General features: G+C 38.3%; 1 protein-coding gene across 9 annotated transcripts in view; it reads right to left on the bottom strand.

Moving 5' to 3' along the window:
• Positions 1–19055, bottom strand: part of BICRAL (BRD4 interacting chromatin remodeling complex associated protein like) — a 99491-nt gene that overhangs the window by 45433 nt on the left and 35003 nt on the right. For 5 of the 9 annotated variants that reach the window (XM_041413621.1, XM_041413623.1, XM_041413620.1 and 2 more), the window contains exons 6-12: positions 18290–18389; positions 16832–16929; positions 14939–15000; positions 14684–14829; positions 14439–14533; positions 13162–13264; positions 10536–12363 (exon numbers count right to left, since the gene is read on the bottom strand). In XM_041413621.1, the coding sequence (XP_041269555.1) occupies positions 11561–12363; positions 13162–13264; positions 14439–14533; positions 14684–14829; positions 14939–15000; positions 16832–16929; positions 18290–18389 (1407 nt within the window). In that variant the 3' untranslated portion in view covers positions 10536–11560. Of the gene's footprint in view, positions 1–3135; positions 7714–10535; positions 12364–13161; positions 13265–14438; positions 14534–14683; positions 14830–14938; positions 15001–16831; positions 16930–18289; positions 18390–19055 lie in introns of those variants that run through there. The other 4 variants (XR_005953341.1, XR_005953342.1, XR_005953343.1 and 1 more) reach the window with 3 other exon arrangements.

Below are 19055 nucleotides of genomic sequence, written 5' to 3'. Positions count from 1 at the left end.
ATACCCCTTTCCAGCCTTCTTTCCAAGAAATTTACTATCTCAGTCTGCAATTATGCTCTTGTGTTCACTAACTGCAAACCGCCCTGGTAACACCTCTTACCAGGGACTTTTTACCTGGGTACAACTGAGCTGGGCCTGAAATGATGAAACAACCTTAGCACGGCTGCAAACACACTTTAATGGCTTGAAAAGTAAGTCAAGTGGTCTGCCATAAGATGATCAGGTAAAACACAAGCATTACTGTGTCATTCACATAAGAGTATTAACAGAGATTTTGGGGTTTTTTTTCAACAGAAGTCCACCGAATCTAATTTTAAAACTAGTGGGTTTTATTTTGGAGTTGACATGCTTCATCACAGGCAAAAATAAAAATCAGTGGGGTGAGGGCTTCAGACAGGGAAAGGAAATCCCAAATTGAATGGAGTTTGATTTTTAGGAGTTGCAAAGACTGAAAACACAGGACTCTGCAACAGACAAGTTTAGGGATAACTGTGCAAGGTAAGTCTTTCCAAATCTCACTGCAGCCAACAGAAAACCGAAACACTGCTCACAAATCAGAGCCCTTAGCAGAAATCTAGTATAAGTTACAACATTTTTAATTACAGACACCAGCTGTTATTTTCCCTACTTTATCCATAAAAAACAGCAGTTTTTCAGTGAAACAGCCCTGCAGGACTGAACACACTGCAGCACAGCAAATCTCAGAGAAGCTGGTTTGTTTACCCACCAGCCCTGGCTGTATGACCACGGAGAGGCAGCACACAGAGGTGGCACCAAGCTTCTCCCATCACACTCTGCATCCTCCATGCCGGGCCAAGGCTCTCAGACACATCCCTAGGGACGCCCTGTGCAGGGCCGCCAGCTGGATTTCACAGATCCCTGTGGGTCCCCTCCAGCTCAGCTGCCCTTCAAGTCCTCCGGATGAATTGTAATACTGAAATCCCCGTTATCGTTTTTAGAAGGAGCAAACCAGCAAGGAACGCTCCAGAGCCCTTCGCTACATCCTCCCTCCCCGGACGGGGCTGTGGGGCTGCAGTGGGAAAGGAGAGCAGTGGGAGCCCTGCACCGCCGCCCGCAGCACAAGCTGCTTCCTCCACCTCGTGGAGGATCGTGAGAATGATCCCCATGCAAACCACAGACACCGAAAATTGATAAAATACACAATATTTAAACCAAAAAAAAAATTTCCCCCGGCCCAGAGTGTTGCAGAATTTTTGGAAATAGTTTCCTGTTCCATCTGATCGATCATAAGTGCTTGAAAGCTTCCTTTTTTCTTATTAGTGAGGAACATCATTAAAAAAACAAGAGATCCAGGGAAGCATCTTAGAGATCACTACCGAGAAGGAATGGTCATATCTTAAGCTACTTGGAAAATTATAACATTCATTAATTTCTTCATCATTAGCAAGTGGGGAGAATCTCCCCAGGGTGAGTTTCTTCATCTCACAGTGCTCAAAAGTGTGTATCAGTAAATATTGTTACTATACTAGACAATAACTCTATTACTTCTGTTCTGGAACAGTTATATTCTTAGTGGTTTTTATTTCATTGGTGCTTATGTTTGTCTCATCAGCTCTCTTATTCTCCTTTATTTCAAGTTTACATGACAGCATCAGATTCATCTTCTCCTGATCAGCCCATTTGTCAGGTTCTACTTTACTTGATACCTTTAAAAAATGCTTTTGTGGGTTTAAAATTTCCTGCATCGCAACTCTATTTTTGCTGGGTTTTTCTTTGTTTGTTTGGGTTGTTTTGGGGGCAGGGCTTAGGGGGGGTTGACGGGGCTTTTTGATGGGGCTTTTTTTTTTTGTATAAGAGTAATTAACACTTAATTCAAATATATTTTGATAGAATTTAAATATCACCAGTTTTCCTGGCATATTCTTGCCTTCATTGCCTCACACTTTGTTTGCTCTTTGACTGCTTGCTTACCTTACAAAGATGTTTTGATTGAAGTATCCCTAATGACACCCACACCAACGCAAAGTACAGGACCACACAGCTGAACTAACCCAATGTATTCACTGTGTGCTAGTTGCATAGCAAGCAGCAGTGAAATTAGGTTTTAAAATCAACACTCCATTAAGACAGCTGGAAGAAATTCACACTTTGCAGTGCTATTGTGTCTGTCTGCCTAGAGAATCGATATATACTATTGTATCTGAAAGGTAGTCAAAATGTAGAATAAAAATGCTCTGCAGGGCAAATTTCAGCTTTTAGGCAGATTCTAGTGTTTACCAGCCCTCCATTCCTTCTTCCTTCTCCTGAGAAAAAAAGGAAAGTTAAAAAAACCTCAACAAAACAAATCAAACCCCACACTCCTAAAAGCTCTTTATCCATGGATACCAGTGATTTCAGCCTAAAGCCACTCACCTGGCTGAGGGCAAAGGAGATCAGAGCCCTGTGTTAGGCTCAGTGCAGCCAGGGCAGGCTCTGACATCCACATCCAGCCAGTGCTGCATGTCCCTGCCTTGTGATGGCTCTGTCCTGGAGGGTCTATACACTCCCACATGCAGGAGAGGAAACCGGAGTGCACAATCCTGAATGCAGTTTTTAGCAAGTACATGTACCCAAACTCCCTGCCCCTGTAAACGGCTGTTACCAATTACCAGGGCTAAGAACACTTTCACTGCCACCTTCACAGGCAGCAGCTCCCTTTTCCCTGCTGTGGTTGCTCTGTGCCCAACCAGCTGCATGGCAGATTGCCCCCTGGCTGCATCCATTACACCACGAAGGCACTAAAGAAGTAATAATGCTTTTATCAGAAGGGACAAATTTCCAAGGACACAGAAAGAAGGGACTCAAGTGTCTGAACAAAGACTAAGTTTGTCATCTGTGCTCAGAGAGCAGCTGCCAGCACTGCTTTCACCATGAGCTGAAGGAAGAGATCGAGACTGGAAGGGGGAGCTAGCAGCTACTGCAACAGTGGGTAATAGACCAGGCAAAAGAGATTGTGGATTGTTGGGTTTTCTCTGGCTGAGATGATCCCGAGGTATGTTGAAAGTCTCTTTCCCAACCCAGCCGTGGAAGAAAGAGTCAAGAAGTCTTTGGCTCACTTCCTCAAGGTTGTTTATTATATTTTATCTAAAACATTTTCTGTCTGGCCTGCCGAGGTCTGTTCAGCAGGTCAGCTCAAGACACACTCTGCCTCTCGGGCTGGTGCTATCTTTTATACTAAAAGCTATGTATACTATGTTTACAATAATGTCCCAATACCTATGACCTATGTTAGACAGTGACTTTCTACTCTAAACCGATCTGTGAATGCCAACATCATCCTGAACATGGATGCCAGGGGGAAGAAAGAAGGATAGGGCACACCCAAATCCCTCCATCTTAGAACCCCTGACCCCCATGTACAGGATTCCAAACCCCCCTGTACAAGGTTCAAAACCCCGCTGTACAGTGCTCCAAAATTTTTCCCTTCACCCTGTGATTACTATTACTACGCTATCTAAATTTTTGTGACTTTTAATTCTTCATAAAGGTGGTAACTTGTTCCATGGGTCAAACTCAAAGCCACAGGGGTCTTTGGCTGCATGCCAGGGTCTCTGACCCCCCTGTCAGGGCTTCAAAGCCCCCTGGCTGGGGCTCGGGTCATCCAGGACCGTCAGGGGGGCATCCTGGGTTCTGACAGTGGATGAGGATGGACATAGAATATTTTAACGGTGAAAAAAAGACAAGACATGTTAAAATGAAGAGCATTCACTGCATCCAGTGAACATTTTATTAATGACTCCCTGGAGTTAGAGCTACAGCATGTAGGAGGCTCCCTAGCAGAGCATCAGTAGCTGCTGGCATTTGGTGAATGTTCATCCACAAGACAGCTCTGCTAAAGACGATGTCTACTTTTCTGACAAATACTAACTTTTCTGTAAAATACTAACCATTTGACTGGTAACAATCTTTTAACATCTTCCTCACAGTATATTCTATTTCTAGGTCACAAAAAGCAGAAATTAATGTATTTTTCAATACACACCATCACTTGTGTGATCTCATAAAGTTCAATTGAAAACTGCAGCCAGCGCTGCACACTTAAATAACCTTTCTCCACAATGTTAACTGAATATTATTAGCATAGAGTTGTTAAGGATGAATGGGACAACTGGAGGTCATCTTGTCTAAGGCCCCTGCTCAAGCAGGGTCACCTGGAGCATGTTTCCCAGGGCAGTATCCACATGATACAGTACTGCAGGATTTCCAGAGCACTGCTTGATGTTTTAGTCAACCACTCCACCAGACACGTCTTAAATTGCTTCATTTCTTCCCTAGGCTTATAGTTTTTAGTAGGTGCTTTTGGTAACGGAAAGGGATGAGACCATTGTTTCAATGCCCTCAGAGACTGTTGGCAGCACCATTACATTCAGAGGAATAAATACAGTTTGCCTATAAAGATTAAAAGAATAATTACTACAGAACAAAAAAAGTCTGTGTGAAAGATCAATTGGCTCGATGCTGTGTAAGAGAAATAATATCTGGGGGGGGAAATTCTGCCTCTCATTACTCAGAGCCCACCAGAACCATCCCTTTGGCACAATTATTTAAGACCTTCTACAGCTGACCAAGCCCTTTACAAACTTGCCAAGCAGGCAAAGCCAATTCACAGATTAACATATATTCACCTCCCCACTGAGGCTGTGAATCACCACATACATTAAACTAAAACTGATAGGACTGTGGACAAATACATTCCTTGTTTTATTTTTTTCCCCCAGTAGGAAATTGACCCACGTTTGGTTTGAATTAAACTCACTCATTGCACTGAAACAAATAACTAAATGGAAAGATATGAGTCCCTTTGAAAAGAGTGCAAATCAAATTTGGGTGCTAATTAGCAGCAGATAACTGAAACCTACTGTTTATTTACACAGAACGTGAAGTTATAGAGCTACCCCTGGAAAAGACAAATAGAGCTGCATATTCTGCTTTCCACAGCGCTTCTCATTTTTAAACCTCTTACAGAACATTGTCAACTCACCAGTGTCAAAGCTCCTGCAATCTTAAGTAAATGAGGGGACAAAGGAAGCAAATGAAAATACTCTTTTTTCTGTTCTAAAAATCAATAGACCTTTAACAATTTACATCTGCTCCTTCTCCTCTTCCTCTCCACACACACAGCAACACTGGATTTCAAGATAAATCTTGCTTTTGGATTGCAGGACAAACAAGCAGGTCTGTATTTAAGGTTCTAAGGCTCGTTTTCACACAATTTGTGGCATGGTTTAATCCAGTCTTCAGTCTCAAATTCTTTCAATGCCTGGACTCTGGTATCAAGAGCCATAAAACTACTACTAACACCTTCAGGTCTGAAAAAGCATGGCAGATGAAGGGGAAAAAAAAGAAAAGTAAATAAATCCAGTTTTTCTTGCCATCAATAATCTTGTATTTATTTCTACCAAACCATCCAGGTAAGGAAGAAAATACCTTCAACTCTGATTCGGATAAACACTAAACATATCTGCATGCAAATAGCAGAGGGGGTCTCTTAGCTAGAGAGTTTACAAATCGAAGACAAACATTAATTCTTCCAAAAGTTATGGAAAATGTACAGAAAATGGGAGCATGGGTAAAATATGACATTTTTTTGTAGGATCCTGTTTCATCAAAATGGCTCTGAAACAAACCATGCAGCCTCTGACAGAACGCTGCTGAAGTACCCATGAATGCCTTTATTACTTAGGAGATTAAAATTTGATTGTCAAAGGATAAAAAAAAAAAAAACAAAATCAGAGTGGGGTGGTATCTCCCTTTTAGCTTTAACAAAATCATATGTATTAATATTTCACTTTATAAAAAGCAGACCTCAGCTTCCTGGGAAGTGAGATTTAACTCTCAGACTGGTTGTCACAGGACTAAAATTGCCCTTGTGAATAAAGGAGAGTAACATATTGCATTTTCATAACAGGAATTCTAATTACTACCGATACTTTAACATTGTATGTTGTTTTCACTAAAAACTCAAAATTAATCAAATTCACCCTCAGGAAAATAACCAATATAGTAGCAAATAGATTCCATACCTTCCTTACCTCTTACCAAATACTTAGGTTGTCAATGACAATCATTCAGTAGCATGAAAATACCTCCCCCATTCCACAATATTTTGGAACTGACTCAGAGTTTTTAGCAATGTTCTTGCTCAAATTAACATCAAACCTTGCATATTAGATATATTCTTTCACAAACAGCTTTCAAATTCTGTGTCAGCCCATCCTTGCAACTGTTAAGACACACAAATCCTCATCTGAGTAAAATATTCACTAAATCCATTTTTCACCCAGGTGCAAAGGCAAAGAGAGCAGTGTATTTAATATTAATTATGTTATCTAATACATCAACAGATACTGTACTGTAAAGCTTCCTGTGTCTACAATACATCCTGTGTTTTTAAAAGCAGGTTTGTCATTTAAATCTCAGATCCCAAAAAAATTCATCCTGTGCACACCTACTCACCTTCCTGCTCATCTCTACCAAACCCTGGAGCCTCGTCTCCTTCAGCCTCATGTGAATTTCCTTCTCTGGACACAAAGGTTTCCAAGTCCCTGCTCCTGAGCACTCAGCAGAGAGCCTTCCACAGGCACAGCAGACAGTCTACTTACACTTGCTAAGAGAGGCTTCCAAAATCCCTGATTAATTTTGCCATGAAAGCAACGTGGAATTTTTCAACCTCAATAATATTAACTCCATGCATTTTGATGCTGTTGGCCATTTGTCAGTCCCAGATACACACAGAAACACCTCGCTGTGAGATGATCTATATCAGGTTTCCAGTCATGCTGACTCCACTTCCTGGGCAGTCCATTCCAGTGAGGAATAACCATTTCAGAGACAAAATTCCTGTTACATCCAGCCTGAACCTCCCCTGGCACAGCTTAAGTCTTTGTTCTGCCACTAGCTGTCTGGGAGAAGAGGTCAATCCACACACTCCATATATACATATACATACATATATGTGTGTGTGTGTGTATTAAAAAAAAATAAAATACAGAAGAGCTTTAAATTCTGATGCAGCTAGTTCCTCCATTTATAGAACACTTTTTCCCCACAAGGTAAAATATAGACTCTAGAAATAAAATAAAATGGGGTTTAACCTCAGCACACAGCAGGGTAATTTTAAAGCTTTTTGCTTTACACCAAAAATAATGCTTCAGCTGGACACTCTGTGTCCTTTGCAAGTTTTCTCCCCTAGAACTGAAGGCTCCCTTCTAGCTTACTAGGTGTTTACCTATTGTAACTCATTATTATGCACACTTTTTTCCATGTCCAATACGATGACCAGTTGCAAGATTAGCAGCACTCACAAACACCAATCCATAAATCACAAATAACCCAGTGCATCCAACACTACTCATCTGAAATCTGTACATGCATTGCATCTGTGCTCCAGAGCTGCTATGAGCAGATCTTCACCAGACCTTCTTCTTTTCTCCAGTGACTTTCTTCAGCCAAAGTGAGAGCTGACCCCCGGTCACAAAGACAGTTTCTCCCATTTCTTGAAGCCGTCTGACAAACGCATCGTTGTGAAAACTCCAAGAAAATGTGTGTATGATTTGAAAGGAAAAAAATCAAAGGTTTATTAAAAAGAAGAGAGGAATTCCTCTAAGCTTTAAAAGTCTTTACACTTACCTTTCCTTCTGCCAATCTGATTCTGGCTTTTTTTTTTTTTCTCCACTCAGATCCTCAAAATGAATGGTGTTTTGCTCAGCCATCCTAACCCAACAAGAGATTAAAATAATTTATAACTGATTTTATTCATTTTACTGTCTGAATCCATGTGGGAAGCATTCAAAAGGCGTATTTATTTTGTCTCATTGACAAAATAACAAATACTAACCATGAAGATTTCTACCTTTCAACAGTGCAGGCCCTACTACCAGATGAGAGGCGGTGCCCCTCACCCATGCTCCACTTCCACAGCCTCCAAAAAAAAAATTAAAGAAGTTCCAGGCATAAGAGCTTTACTAGATCAGTCTCTCAGCATACTCTCTGAAAAATTCAATCACAGTAAGAAAAGGTTCATCACCCCTCTAATAAAAGCAGGAAGATTCCCTGTACCACCTGCAATTGCAGCATCTTCTCACAGAATACCCAAACACAGGTATCTACAACCAAATGCAGCTGACGTGAGTCAAACCTGCAGTGTGGATGCAGTGGCCACTTGACTGACAAAAGCCCTCTCATCTTCCATCTCCCTGAGGCATCAGGAAGATGATTCCCCTACCTTGTGAAAATACACCAGAGAAGGAGAGCATGTCCCAAGAACCTCACTGTGGCAAGACTTCTAATACCAACAAGGCAGGACCATTGGCTCTCATGTAATTTGGAGATTATAACTACATTCAGTAATATTAATGCCACATGAACCAAATGCTAATAGTGTATGTTCAGAAAGATGCATAAGGAGTATGGAAAGTTGGCCTACTAAGTATATTACAACAGAGCTGCGTCATGAAAAGCAGATGAGTAAGAATATTTTGTAGTCATATTACTTAAAACTGACACCAATCATCTTTTGGAAATGTAAATATTCAACCTGGTTAAATCAAGACAATCACAGATAGACTTTTTTTCCCAAATCTTTGGCTGTATTGCAATGGTTGTTTCAATTTGTAATCTCCAACTAAACATTTCCTATCCATGGATTAACAATATATTTACTGACTTGTGTCTTTTAACAGTATTTATCCAACATAACAAAATAAACTGCAATTTGTTATACTTTTTTTTTTTACAAAACATTTTATAAATATTTTTACAAAATGTATACAAAGCAATTTCAAGTGAGACATACTTTACAAATGAAGGTATTTAAGCAAATAAAGTCCATACCACGCTGACAATAAGTGACACATCCTCTTTAAGTGAAGTCAGTCTGTAAGGCCTCCCTACTCTAACAGATAAATTATACCAAAATCTTCAAAATGAACATAGTTTTCTTAATTGCCAGTTTAAAATTTGTTTTAATATTAGGCGGTATTAAATAACATTGAAATCACAATGCTGATCCAGCAAAATAATGAAAACATGTTTAAAGTCATGTATATTCACAATACTTTGCTGGACTTGAGCCCATATGATTAATAAACTTCTTTTAAGCACCACAAAAATACAATTATATCATTTACTGCTTCACCACGTACCAGAATTCCTTTAGTATTGAATTCAAAGGAGTGAACAACAGAACATTAAGAATCTAAGATCAATCTTACTAGGATTGTTCAAGGGGTTCCTCTCCATCAGCAGTTCAGAGAAATGTGTTTGACCAAATCAATCACAATTAATTTTTGAAATTTTTCATTTTTTATATGCCATTGTCCCCCCTTGCCAATGAGACCCAATAGAAGACACATAATCTGATACTTCAGTTATGTATTTGCTGTAGAGAGGCTGGAAACCCCATATCCATTTCGAGGTGGTACAACAAGCAAGGGGACTGATGAATGTGCAACTTCACCTTTTTCTCCTCAAAAGAAAATTTTAACTAGTTAGCATACAGCTGTGTAACTCACTGCTCTCCTTCCTAAATAGTTCAGAATGATAAATTAATTAAATTTCCAAAATGATGCAATAAAATATGCATCAGGATACACAGCCATGAGAATATTATTAAATCTAAAAAGGCAATAGGTGAAGACTATCTTGTCAGTTTTGCCAAAAAGAAAACAGCTAACTGCCTGAGAGTCTATTCTGTGGACACTCAACTAAAAATTTAAAACTGGCAATACTTATTAATATCTCATACAACACTTGGGAATGTTGGGTTTTTACAAACATGTACTTTAAAATTGGCACAATTTTTTAAAATGGCAATTAGTAACATATAAAACCAGTACTTCCATTCACGTTGAAGGGGAAATGAATTTTAAGGAAGCTCATCTTTCTCTCATTGCTTTCTAGATTTGGTTTCCTTTAGTGGTCAGACAGTGGACTGTAGCTCAGTACTGAGTTGCACTATAATGTTCTACTATCCCAAGGGTCTAATTCTGCTTCCTTCTGTGCCATTCAGATGGACTGAATTACACACCAGCAAAACCTTTTGGTTTCTCTCCTGACAATCTGACTGACAACCACAGCTTGTCACAATGAGCCTCTTACATCATGAAAATCATAATCAGCAAGTCTGGAAAAGGGCTGGTAATGTTTCTTAGAAATGGTGGAGAAGTTCTGGGGGAGAACATGAGCAAACCTTAGAAACCACAAAAGCTGTATCCTCCTGAGCAGACATATGTACTACACACACGTGACCAACGTCAGCGCGCTTATGTGCACAAAAGCACTCATGACCAAAGTAAACTAGAACAAAGCAGCATGGGCAGCAAAAAAAAGGTAATAGATTAAAATAAATAAATAAAATAATAAGATTCTATCTTAACAACATGACAGCAAGCCAAATGCAAACCATGCATTGGTTTCACTTGGCTTTACAATATGAATTAATAATTACACTTTTTTTTTGATATGTTTAAACAATGGGATTGCTGATCAACTTTGGTCTGTACATATCTTGATAATAATGACTGCTACGGTGGATGATTTAACATTCTCTGACAGCAAAAAGCAAAAAAAAAAAAATCAAAAATAAACACTGGCCTTTAAATTTACTCAGAGTAAGGCTAACATCCTCTTAAAATATAAGCTACAAATACAGTTTTCAAATCAAAGTGCTTTTGACACTTGGTCTTAAAAAAAAACAAACAACAAATTAAAAAAAACATTTATACCACTTCAGAAAGACTCAAGGCTGACTACATCCAATTATAAAATGCAAAATCTTTTCCTCAAGAGATAACATATATATGTATTATATATATAACTTCATGGCTCTATCATGGCCTCATCCTGTACACTTTGCTATTTACTGGCTTCCATTCTACCTTCCTTAGTGAAGCATTTATTACTTCATATCATGCCACTGTGACTAAGATCATATAATATCATCCCACAGACTAAAGTTACCCACTACAAATATATCAAGTACTAGTTTCTGCTCAGAAAGCAATAGAAAAGCACTTAAAGTTTAAGTTATGAAGCCTTGTAAACACACTGATGATTTCCTTCCAACTTAAGAATCCTAGAATACAGAATCATTAACAAAGCAAATAATCACTTCTGAATAGAGGTACAGTGGGTTTTCCAGAAAAAACTAAGAATTTGATGATTTGTGGAAGAGAAGGGTAGGGGAGAATTGTTGCTTCCATCACTCTTTAAAAACATTTTCTTAATAAATATATCCTTTCAAATGACTGTGATTGTCAGTATATTACCATATTTTATAGGGCCTAACAACCTGCAACCCTGTTACGTTGCAGCACTGCTCAATAATCAAAAGCACTATCATAATAATACTTGAAACAGTAAGGCCCTAACAGACTGCATTCTAACAAGGATTAACTTTACTTGGATATCTCACTGTAACCACAATGAGTATTGCTCTCAAACACAGAACAGAATCTAGTTTAGAAAGGTTAACCTTAAATGCATGTCAGGCTGTACTTGTGGTGTCATTCACATTTGCTTCTGCTAAGAGAAACATAACTTGTCCATGGTACTGTAACTATTAACACTCTAAGATACTATTTACAGCTGCTTCTAAAATAGAGTCAGTTTCTACAACACTTTCACTGTGGTCTGGAATAAATTTTTCCAGGCAGTTCTCTTGTGAAGCGATTGGTGAAAAATTAGGGAACTCTAATTCAACCGAGCCACTACTTGCCGCCTCATTTTGTGGCTGCCTCCCAGCTTTTTTAAGTTCCAAGATGTTTTTAAATGTAGTTTCTAAACTCTTACTGAGCAGTAAGTCTTCCTGGGATTCACCAGAGCCTTTCCTGTTATCAGGATGCAAAACCTCATTCTTTGGAGAGCTCCTCAGAGTTTTGTCTTGAAGTGAATTATTACATGTTACCTTTGAGAAAGGCTGAACTGCGTTCCTTGATATTTTATTGTGTGTTCCATGACTGCCTCTTGACACTATTTTTGACAAGTCTTCAGAACTTGAAGAATTCTCAGTGGACTTGGCAAGATCTTTCCCACTCATCCTTTCTTCAGAAAGGGCCATGTACTGGCTCTCAGAAGAACAATTAGCTTTTTCAAACTTTAAAGCTTTAGTGAGGCTCTCAGATTTTTTAGTAGAAGCTTTTCCTTCTTGTGGTGTCAGAATGTTGTTAGGCACTATAGGAAGTTTACTGTGATTTGTGGACTCTGCTGAATTGGATTTTGGTCGGTCTCTGGCTTGGGTTTTGGTAGTCTGACTCCGAGAAGGTAATGTTTTGCTAGATTGATGGTCACTTTTGCTGGACTGTGCTTCTTCAGCTGTCTTCTCAAATTGTTTGGCAGAACAACAAAAATCGGCCTGATAACCATCTGAAAATTAAGTAGCAACATTTTACTAAAATTACCTACACATCCAAATAACTGACACTCCAACACAGTTTCTGAGTACTGAAATTCAAGTAACATCCACAGCTTACAGATCTGGGTCTTTAAAGATGTTCATATGCTTAAGTGTTCTGCTGCATACAGTGCAGGAGATTAGCACTAAATTAATCAGCACATTGCCCACGCATGTGCACTGTAAAACCAGATTAAGGGCACTTCCCAGCATTCTAAATATGCAAATATGGTCTCTGAAGGTTAATACTTTCTACAACACAACCTGTGAATATCCTTTAAAATATGCAGATCATGCAGAACCTTTGAATAAATTGTAGCTGTAATCTTAAACAATTAATGTGTTGCCAGGTGCTATGTTTAACAACATCCCAGTTACAAACACTGCCATTTAAATGGCCAGGACACTCCAAGAGCAACACTTCATTAAGATGAACAAGAGTATGCACACTTCAAACAGTGCTGGTCTTTCTGGCTGCAAGCAAACTCAGATTCTTCCCTGCTAGGATGGAGGCACTGCAGGAGTCATGACTGTTGTCAAAAGAAACTCAAACGTTTCTCTGCCAAACAGGTAAAATTATTTTTCCCCACAATTAACTGCTTCAACTCTACAGTGTCTCTGGATTGCTGAATTCTGGAGTCATAAAAAGTTATCTTGCAAATGCTTATTCAGTATTTCACTAACTGGAATCCACAGCAGTCAGTGCCTCACTGTGGCCACAACTATTTTTAAACACTCCATACTTAATTTACAAATTAAGCATTACTTACCAGGATCCACAAGTGCAAGACGCTTTTCCCGGGTCAGAGATGCTCTTTCCTCCTGGTTGAACATCCTATCAATCATAACCATTTCTGCAGAGGGATTTATCCGCTGGAGGGAAAGGAAAGAAACAACCAATCTCTGGAGTGACTCATATGTTGGTACCAAATCAAAACACTGATAGCTTAGTTAAATTTCAGAGAAAAGAAACTTCTTTTATTATGTATTTGTGAAGAACATTCACAATTCAACAGTCTTGACTCTGACCCAACCACTACTGAAACTCAATCACAAAGTATTACTCACATTATACTGCAAATTTTATTTGGGAAAGTCTTTAAAACAGGGAATTGCTATTCCAGTTGTATAAGTTGTACTTTTTCAGGACTGAGTATGCTTATTACCATACACCACAATTTTTTTTACTTCATACAGTATCCTTCTCTTTTAGGGGATCAACCAGCAAAAAACTTCAACTGGGACCACCCTATCATCTTTTCCCTGCACTTCTCTCCTATTCCTGTAACTAGCTGCTGCAGAGCTGCATTTTGCTGACAATGCCTTCAAGCCAGCTGGATTCATCCATCACAGAAAATGTTCACCACACTAAGCCATAACACAGGCAACTAGTTTCAAACCTGAATGCTATACCTTTCAAAATTACTAAATGGGATTTGCCATACTACATACCAGATGCTAAAAGAACAAATCTCAATCTCCATCCTCTCTTTGCATCTGCAAATACTTGCAATTATTTGATGGCTAGGATCTTTTACAATGCAACTGCTAGTTTTAAAACCGTATTAATTCTAACAGTTATATTATGTATTCCTTTCTCTAAATATCTAAATGCCTATTATACTCAAATTCAAATTTTTTCCAGGTTTGAAAACTAGCATATCTGAAGTCACAATAGCATTTCCTGATCCTTGTAAAACACAGTCCTCAACTTTGTCGGTTTTATTTTACCTCATATCTGGGATTGTGAAAGCACTTAAATCAGAAGCACTTCTGATGAAGTTCCACCTAGCTTTTAAGGACAATGATTTCCTAAACTGTAATATGATTTGGCTCTAATTATAATATGGCTGGAGGCCTCTGAATGGACAACATCAACACTATTTCAGGTTCCATCAGCCACAGAAATACACAGAAATCACCCTCATGACCACCACAGCCTGTTCAGTGTATAAGTAAAGCAGAACCAGAGAAGTTCATGCACCTGTTCCGTAGGTATTGTTTTAACAATAAACATAAACAAAGTGTACTGGGTTCTACACCTTACCATTGCATCTTCTATAAGCAAACATCTGTATTTGTTCAGCATAGCCTGTGTCCTCTTCAGAAGCTGTGTAGCTACGGATTCAAATTCACTGTCCACTGGAAAGACAAAATACACATTCAAACTCTGTTCTTCAATAACCTGCACAAATTTTAAAATGTTCATTTTCTTATTGCTCTAATTTACACTAAGAATTCTCACAATACACTGATTACAAACTTACTTCCAAATTTTAAAAAGAAAATTACCTTTTCTTAAATCTTCTTCTGTTGGCAGTGATCCCTGGCACACATGGTATGAAAGGAGCCTCTGAACTGCATCATTTAATGATCTGAACTGACTTTTATCCGGTGTCACAGCATGTACCTGATCCTTCTGTAATTGCTGTAGAATACTACAAAAAAATTAATGATATATACTTAACATACTGTACAAAGTTTTTACATTGACAAAAGTAAAAATTAAGGTTTCTGGGACAGAATTAAAACGAAATCATGACTTACAAAGCTCCTTTAGTTAACTGTTTAGCAGCAGGCCTTTTCTGTCCAACTAAATGACCATCGACCTAAGTTCAAAATAAAAGACAAATTACAATATAGCTCCTCATTTGCAAAGCCTAACTTTCAGGATTTGTTTCTGTCAATTAGGTACATCACCAATACCAACTGTAACCACCACATAAACACTTTCATCTATCTCCTATTTTCACATGGCACTGTGTATCCACAAAACAGGGAAGTGACATAAACCAAAGGTCTGAAATGCTGTTTGTAGACAAATTCCACTGTTGTGCATTATACATACTTCACTAAGAAAGAGAAGATCAAAGTTAACAGGTGCAAAGAAGGAATAGGTACAACTAAAAGCTTTTACAAATAAATCTACTCATACAAACTGTCTCTGCATCTTTTTCGTAAGATGCCATCTTACCTGACATTGATGGATTAGAGTATCTGTGAGGAAAGCAGGCTAAGGTTGTGCATTTAAATTCTCAAAAGCCATAGTGGATGGGGGGTGGTAAAAGTCATTCTAGGAATTCTGTTTCAGTGTCAATGCTATAGATATGCCCATCAAGTAGATATCTAAGTAATTTTCCCCTTTCCTTAGACATTTAATGAAATCAAGATTTTTTTCCTGGGAACACTCTCCTAAGACCTGAGGCTCTCTGAGGGGGTAAAGCTTCACAGCAGGCACACTGGAAGAGTATTTGCCTCAAAAAGCCTCCAACTTCAGAGCACAAAAATAGTCACCACCAAGCAGAATGAACATCTGACCAACTATTACACAACCAGTCTGACGTCCCAGCTGAGCACCATTGTACCTTCTCCTCTACTTGTACACCAATAAGACATGGGAAAATATTCCTGTCCTACTGCATTGACAAACAAATTTACAAACAAAAATTTTAAGTCAGATGCTCTCCAAAAAAGCCTCATCCTGGACAGTGTTTTTGTGCATACTTGCATTATGTGGGAGAACTTTTGATTGTAAAAGAAGACTGCAGTAAAGAATAAAACAAAGACCCGGTGGAACTGTTCTGCTGCTTCTCACGAGCGACTGTCTCCCAGTCAGCTAGAGAACAGCTGAGTTTGTAAGAAATAATAAGAAGAGTAGGTTGAACTACTGGCCAACTCAATGAAGAATTGCTATGTCATACAAAATTATCTTCAGGGAACAGTACAGTCAGACTCCACTTAATGAACTGAATCTCAAAGCAGCGTTCAGTGTATCAATTTGCAAAATAATCAACATTTATTATGTCAAGGTAGAATTTGCCAACTTTCAGAGAATTCATATACTCCACAAAAAACCTACAATGATTCCATATTTGTTTCTCACTACCTCCCCTCACCCAGTGGAGAGGAGAATTAGGGAAAAAAGTAAACCTTGCGGGTTGATAAGATCAGTTGAAAAACAGAAACAAAATAAAATAATATAGTAATGATATAGTTATTATAAAGTTGTCATGAAAAAGAGAAAAAGGGGGAATTAAACCCAGAAGAAACAAGTGATGCCCAATGAAATTGCTCCCTCTGAACAACGCCCAACCCATTCCCGAGCAGCAATTCCTACATTCACACCCAGAACGCTACATTCCACAGTACGGGATATTCCTCCAGCACTTTGGGCCAGCTGTCCTATGTGTGTCACTAGCACAGCAAGGGGCACTGGAAAGGCCATGACTTGCAGAGTAAGCACTGCCCAGTAACTAAAACACTAGCGGTGTTATCAACATTATTTACAGCCCAAATCCAAAACACAGCACTGTACCACTTACTAAAAAGAAAATTAGTTCTATCCCAGACAAAATCAGACAAAACCATCAAAACCAGACAAAACTATCCCAGACAAAACCAGGACAAACAGGGAACCATGTAAATAGAAGTGTTCTCTACCTGTATACTCTGCTGAACTGATGACGATCCTATCACTTTTTCTTGTGGCTGTGCTGCTCCTAGAGATTGTTGTATGATTTTTCCTCCAGAGTCCTGTCCTATAAAAGAAAGTTTAAAAGATTCTTGTCATCCTAAGCAAGAGGGGAATAATTCTGTATACCTATCCTGATAATTTCACTTGAGTTTTTAGGAAAACTACCTCTTATGCTTAAAAGCATTAGTGCAAGTATCCTGTGGAGAAACCAGCTCATAAAAATTAAATACGACTGCTATTTTGCCTGAAAACAATAAAAATCCTCAGATATAAATCACATCACACCATGGTACTGCAACATAAGAAGAAATTCAAGTGCTGTAACTTTAATATCCCAAGAATTTGCCTAAAACCATACAGTAAATTTTATCAAGTTTTTCATACCAATCCTCCCTTAAGTGTATTACCCAAATTTTTCTAGAGCTCCTGGAAGTACTTAGCAAGCATATTTTTTCCCCTAGATTTTTTTATATAGGCAGACTTCCTTCAATTGCCTTGTTTCATAATCCAAACAGCATCTTATCAGTCATGCTACCTTACAACCAAAACAAGTAAGAATTTATTAGGTTTCTTCCCCCAAAGACACCCAGCATACTGTGCAGATTGTATAGAATTCCCTGGACAGCTTATACATAACAGTACACAAGGATTTCTTCCCCCAAAGACACCCAGCATACTGTGCAGATTGTATAGAATTCCCTGGACATACAGGGACATATACTGTTATGTATAATTTGATTGTATAATCAAATTATACATAACAGTACACAAGGGAAAAAAATGGTAGAGTATAGGACCTTATTCAAAAGGTCCTATTACTTATGTACGAAGAGAACAGGAAGGTTACTGCATTTTTCTGCTTGCCTTGAATGTTCTGGTTTTGTTCTTTCAGTAGCACAGTGCTGCTTGAAAAGCTGCTATTTTGCCATGAACAATGCATAAACTATTCTAACTGAAAGGGACACATTCAAGAACAAAGTGAGTGATGACAGCCTGCACATAACTTGTAATACCTATTTCTCTTCCCTCTGTAACTGAAGCAGCCACCATACTCAACCTTCTAGAACTTTCATGGAATTTTAGCAAATGTCTGCATTTTGAAAATTAAGTATTTCTATTTTCCTAAGCTGAGAAAAAAAAATGAAAGAAGGTACAATTTTGGATTTTATAGAGGAGAGAAATAATTGCTTATTGTAAAGATTCAACTTGTCTCTCTAGAAAATGAAGTGCCATGATTGGGAAAAATCAAAGCACACATTCGATACTGAAAAAATATAGCTTGAATTCTTCTAAAAATAAAATTCCAACAACATTTAGAACCCTATGAGCATGAGGCATCTATCTAAGTCTGACACACTGAAGAAGAACGAATCTCTGTTGCTGCAGAAAATTAAGAAAATTATGTTAAAAAGACCTTAGTTGACCTGATAGTGTGTTGCTCAGAAGATTTGTTAGCTGAGGCTGTCTCAAATTGTCCTGTGTCTTCGATGCAGAAACTGGTGATGTCTGATTCACGGCCTTTTTCTGTGTCACAAACATAAAATAAAGAACAAATTTTTTTTAAAAATCACAGTGAAATATTTACTGAAAGCTTTAAGAAAAACAAGGAAAATGCACATAAAATTAATCTCCATGTATACTTTTTTAACTTCAAACTCACCAGTGGTGAAATTTCACACATCTCAATCCTTCCAAGTTCAAGAATTTTATAAAATAAATCAGAGGAGAACAGAAATTACACTAACAGCACAAACATATACCAGTTGCATTCTACAAGACCACTCATTTCCCACTACAAGTGGCCCTTAGAAAACACAGCTTCTCAGAGTTCCAAAACTGCAAGATGATGAAGTTTCTCTCCCAAACAAAAAAAAACTCACAGTGGAATAAACCCTCCGCTGCTTAGCAACTGAATGATACATGGTTTAGTATAAAGTACAATGTTTAAAATGCAAGTACAAACAAACTAAAAAGATTCTGGTAAATAGTGTTATTTGTACTCTGTAAGTTCCCATTTACAGCTCTGAAATTTCAGCACAAAAACAAAATGATCTTTTACAGCAATAAGAAATACTCTGCTTTTATAACTGCTGAAACTCACTGACCCAGCACACGACCTGCAAATAGGAAGATGTAGACACATGAAGAGAAAGTCAGACAGGCCTCAAATTGCTCATCTGCAAACAAAAC

This window comes from Onychostruthus taczanowskii, unplaced genomic scaffold (genome assembly GCF_017590055.1).
Source record: "Onychostruthus taczanowskii isolate IOZ18803 unplaced genomic scaffold, ASM1759005v1 scaffold42, whole genome shotgun sequence".
Lineage (NCBI taxonomy): Eukaryota > Metazoa > Chordata > Aves > Passeriformes > Passeridae > Onychostruthus > Onychostruthus taczanowskii.
The sequence above is the reverse complement of the archived record's forward strand: the minus strand, read 5'-3'. Positions and strand labels throughout refer to the sequence as shown.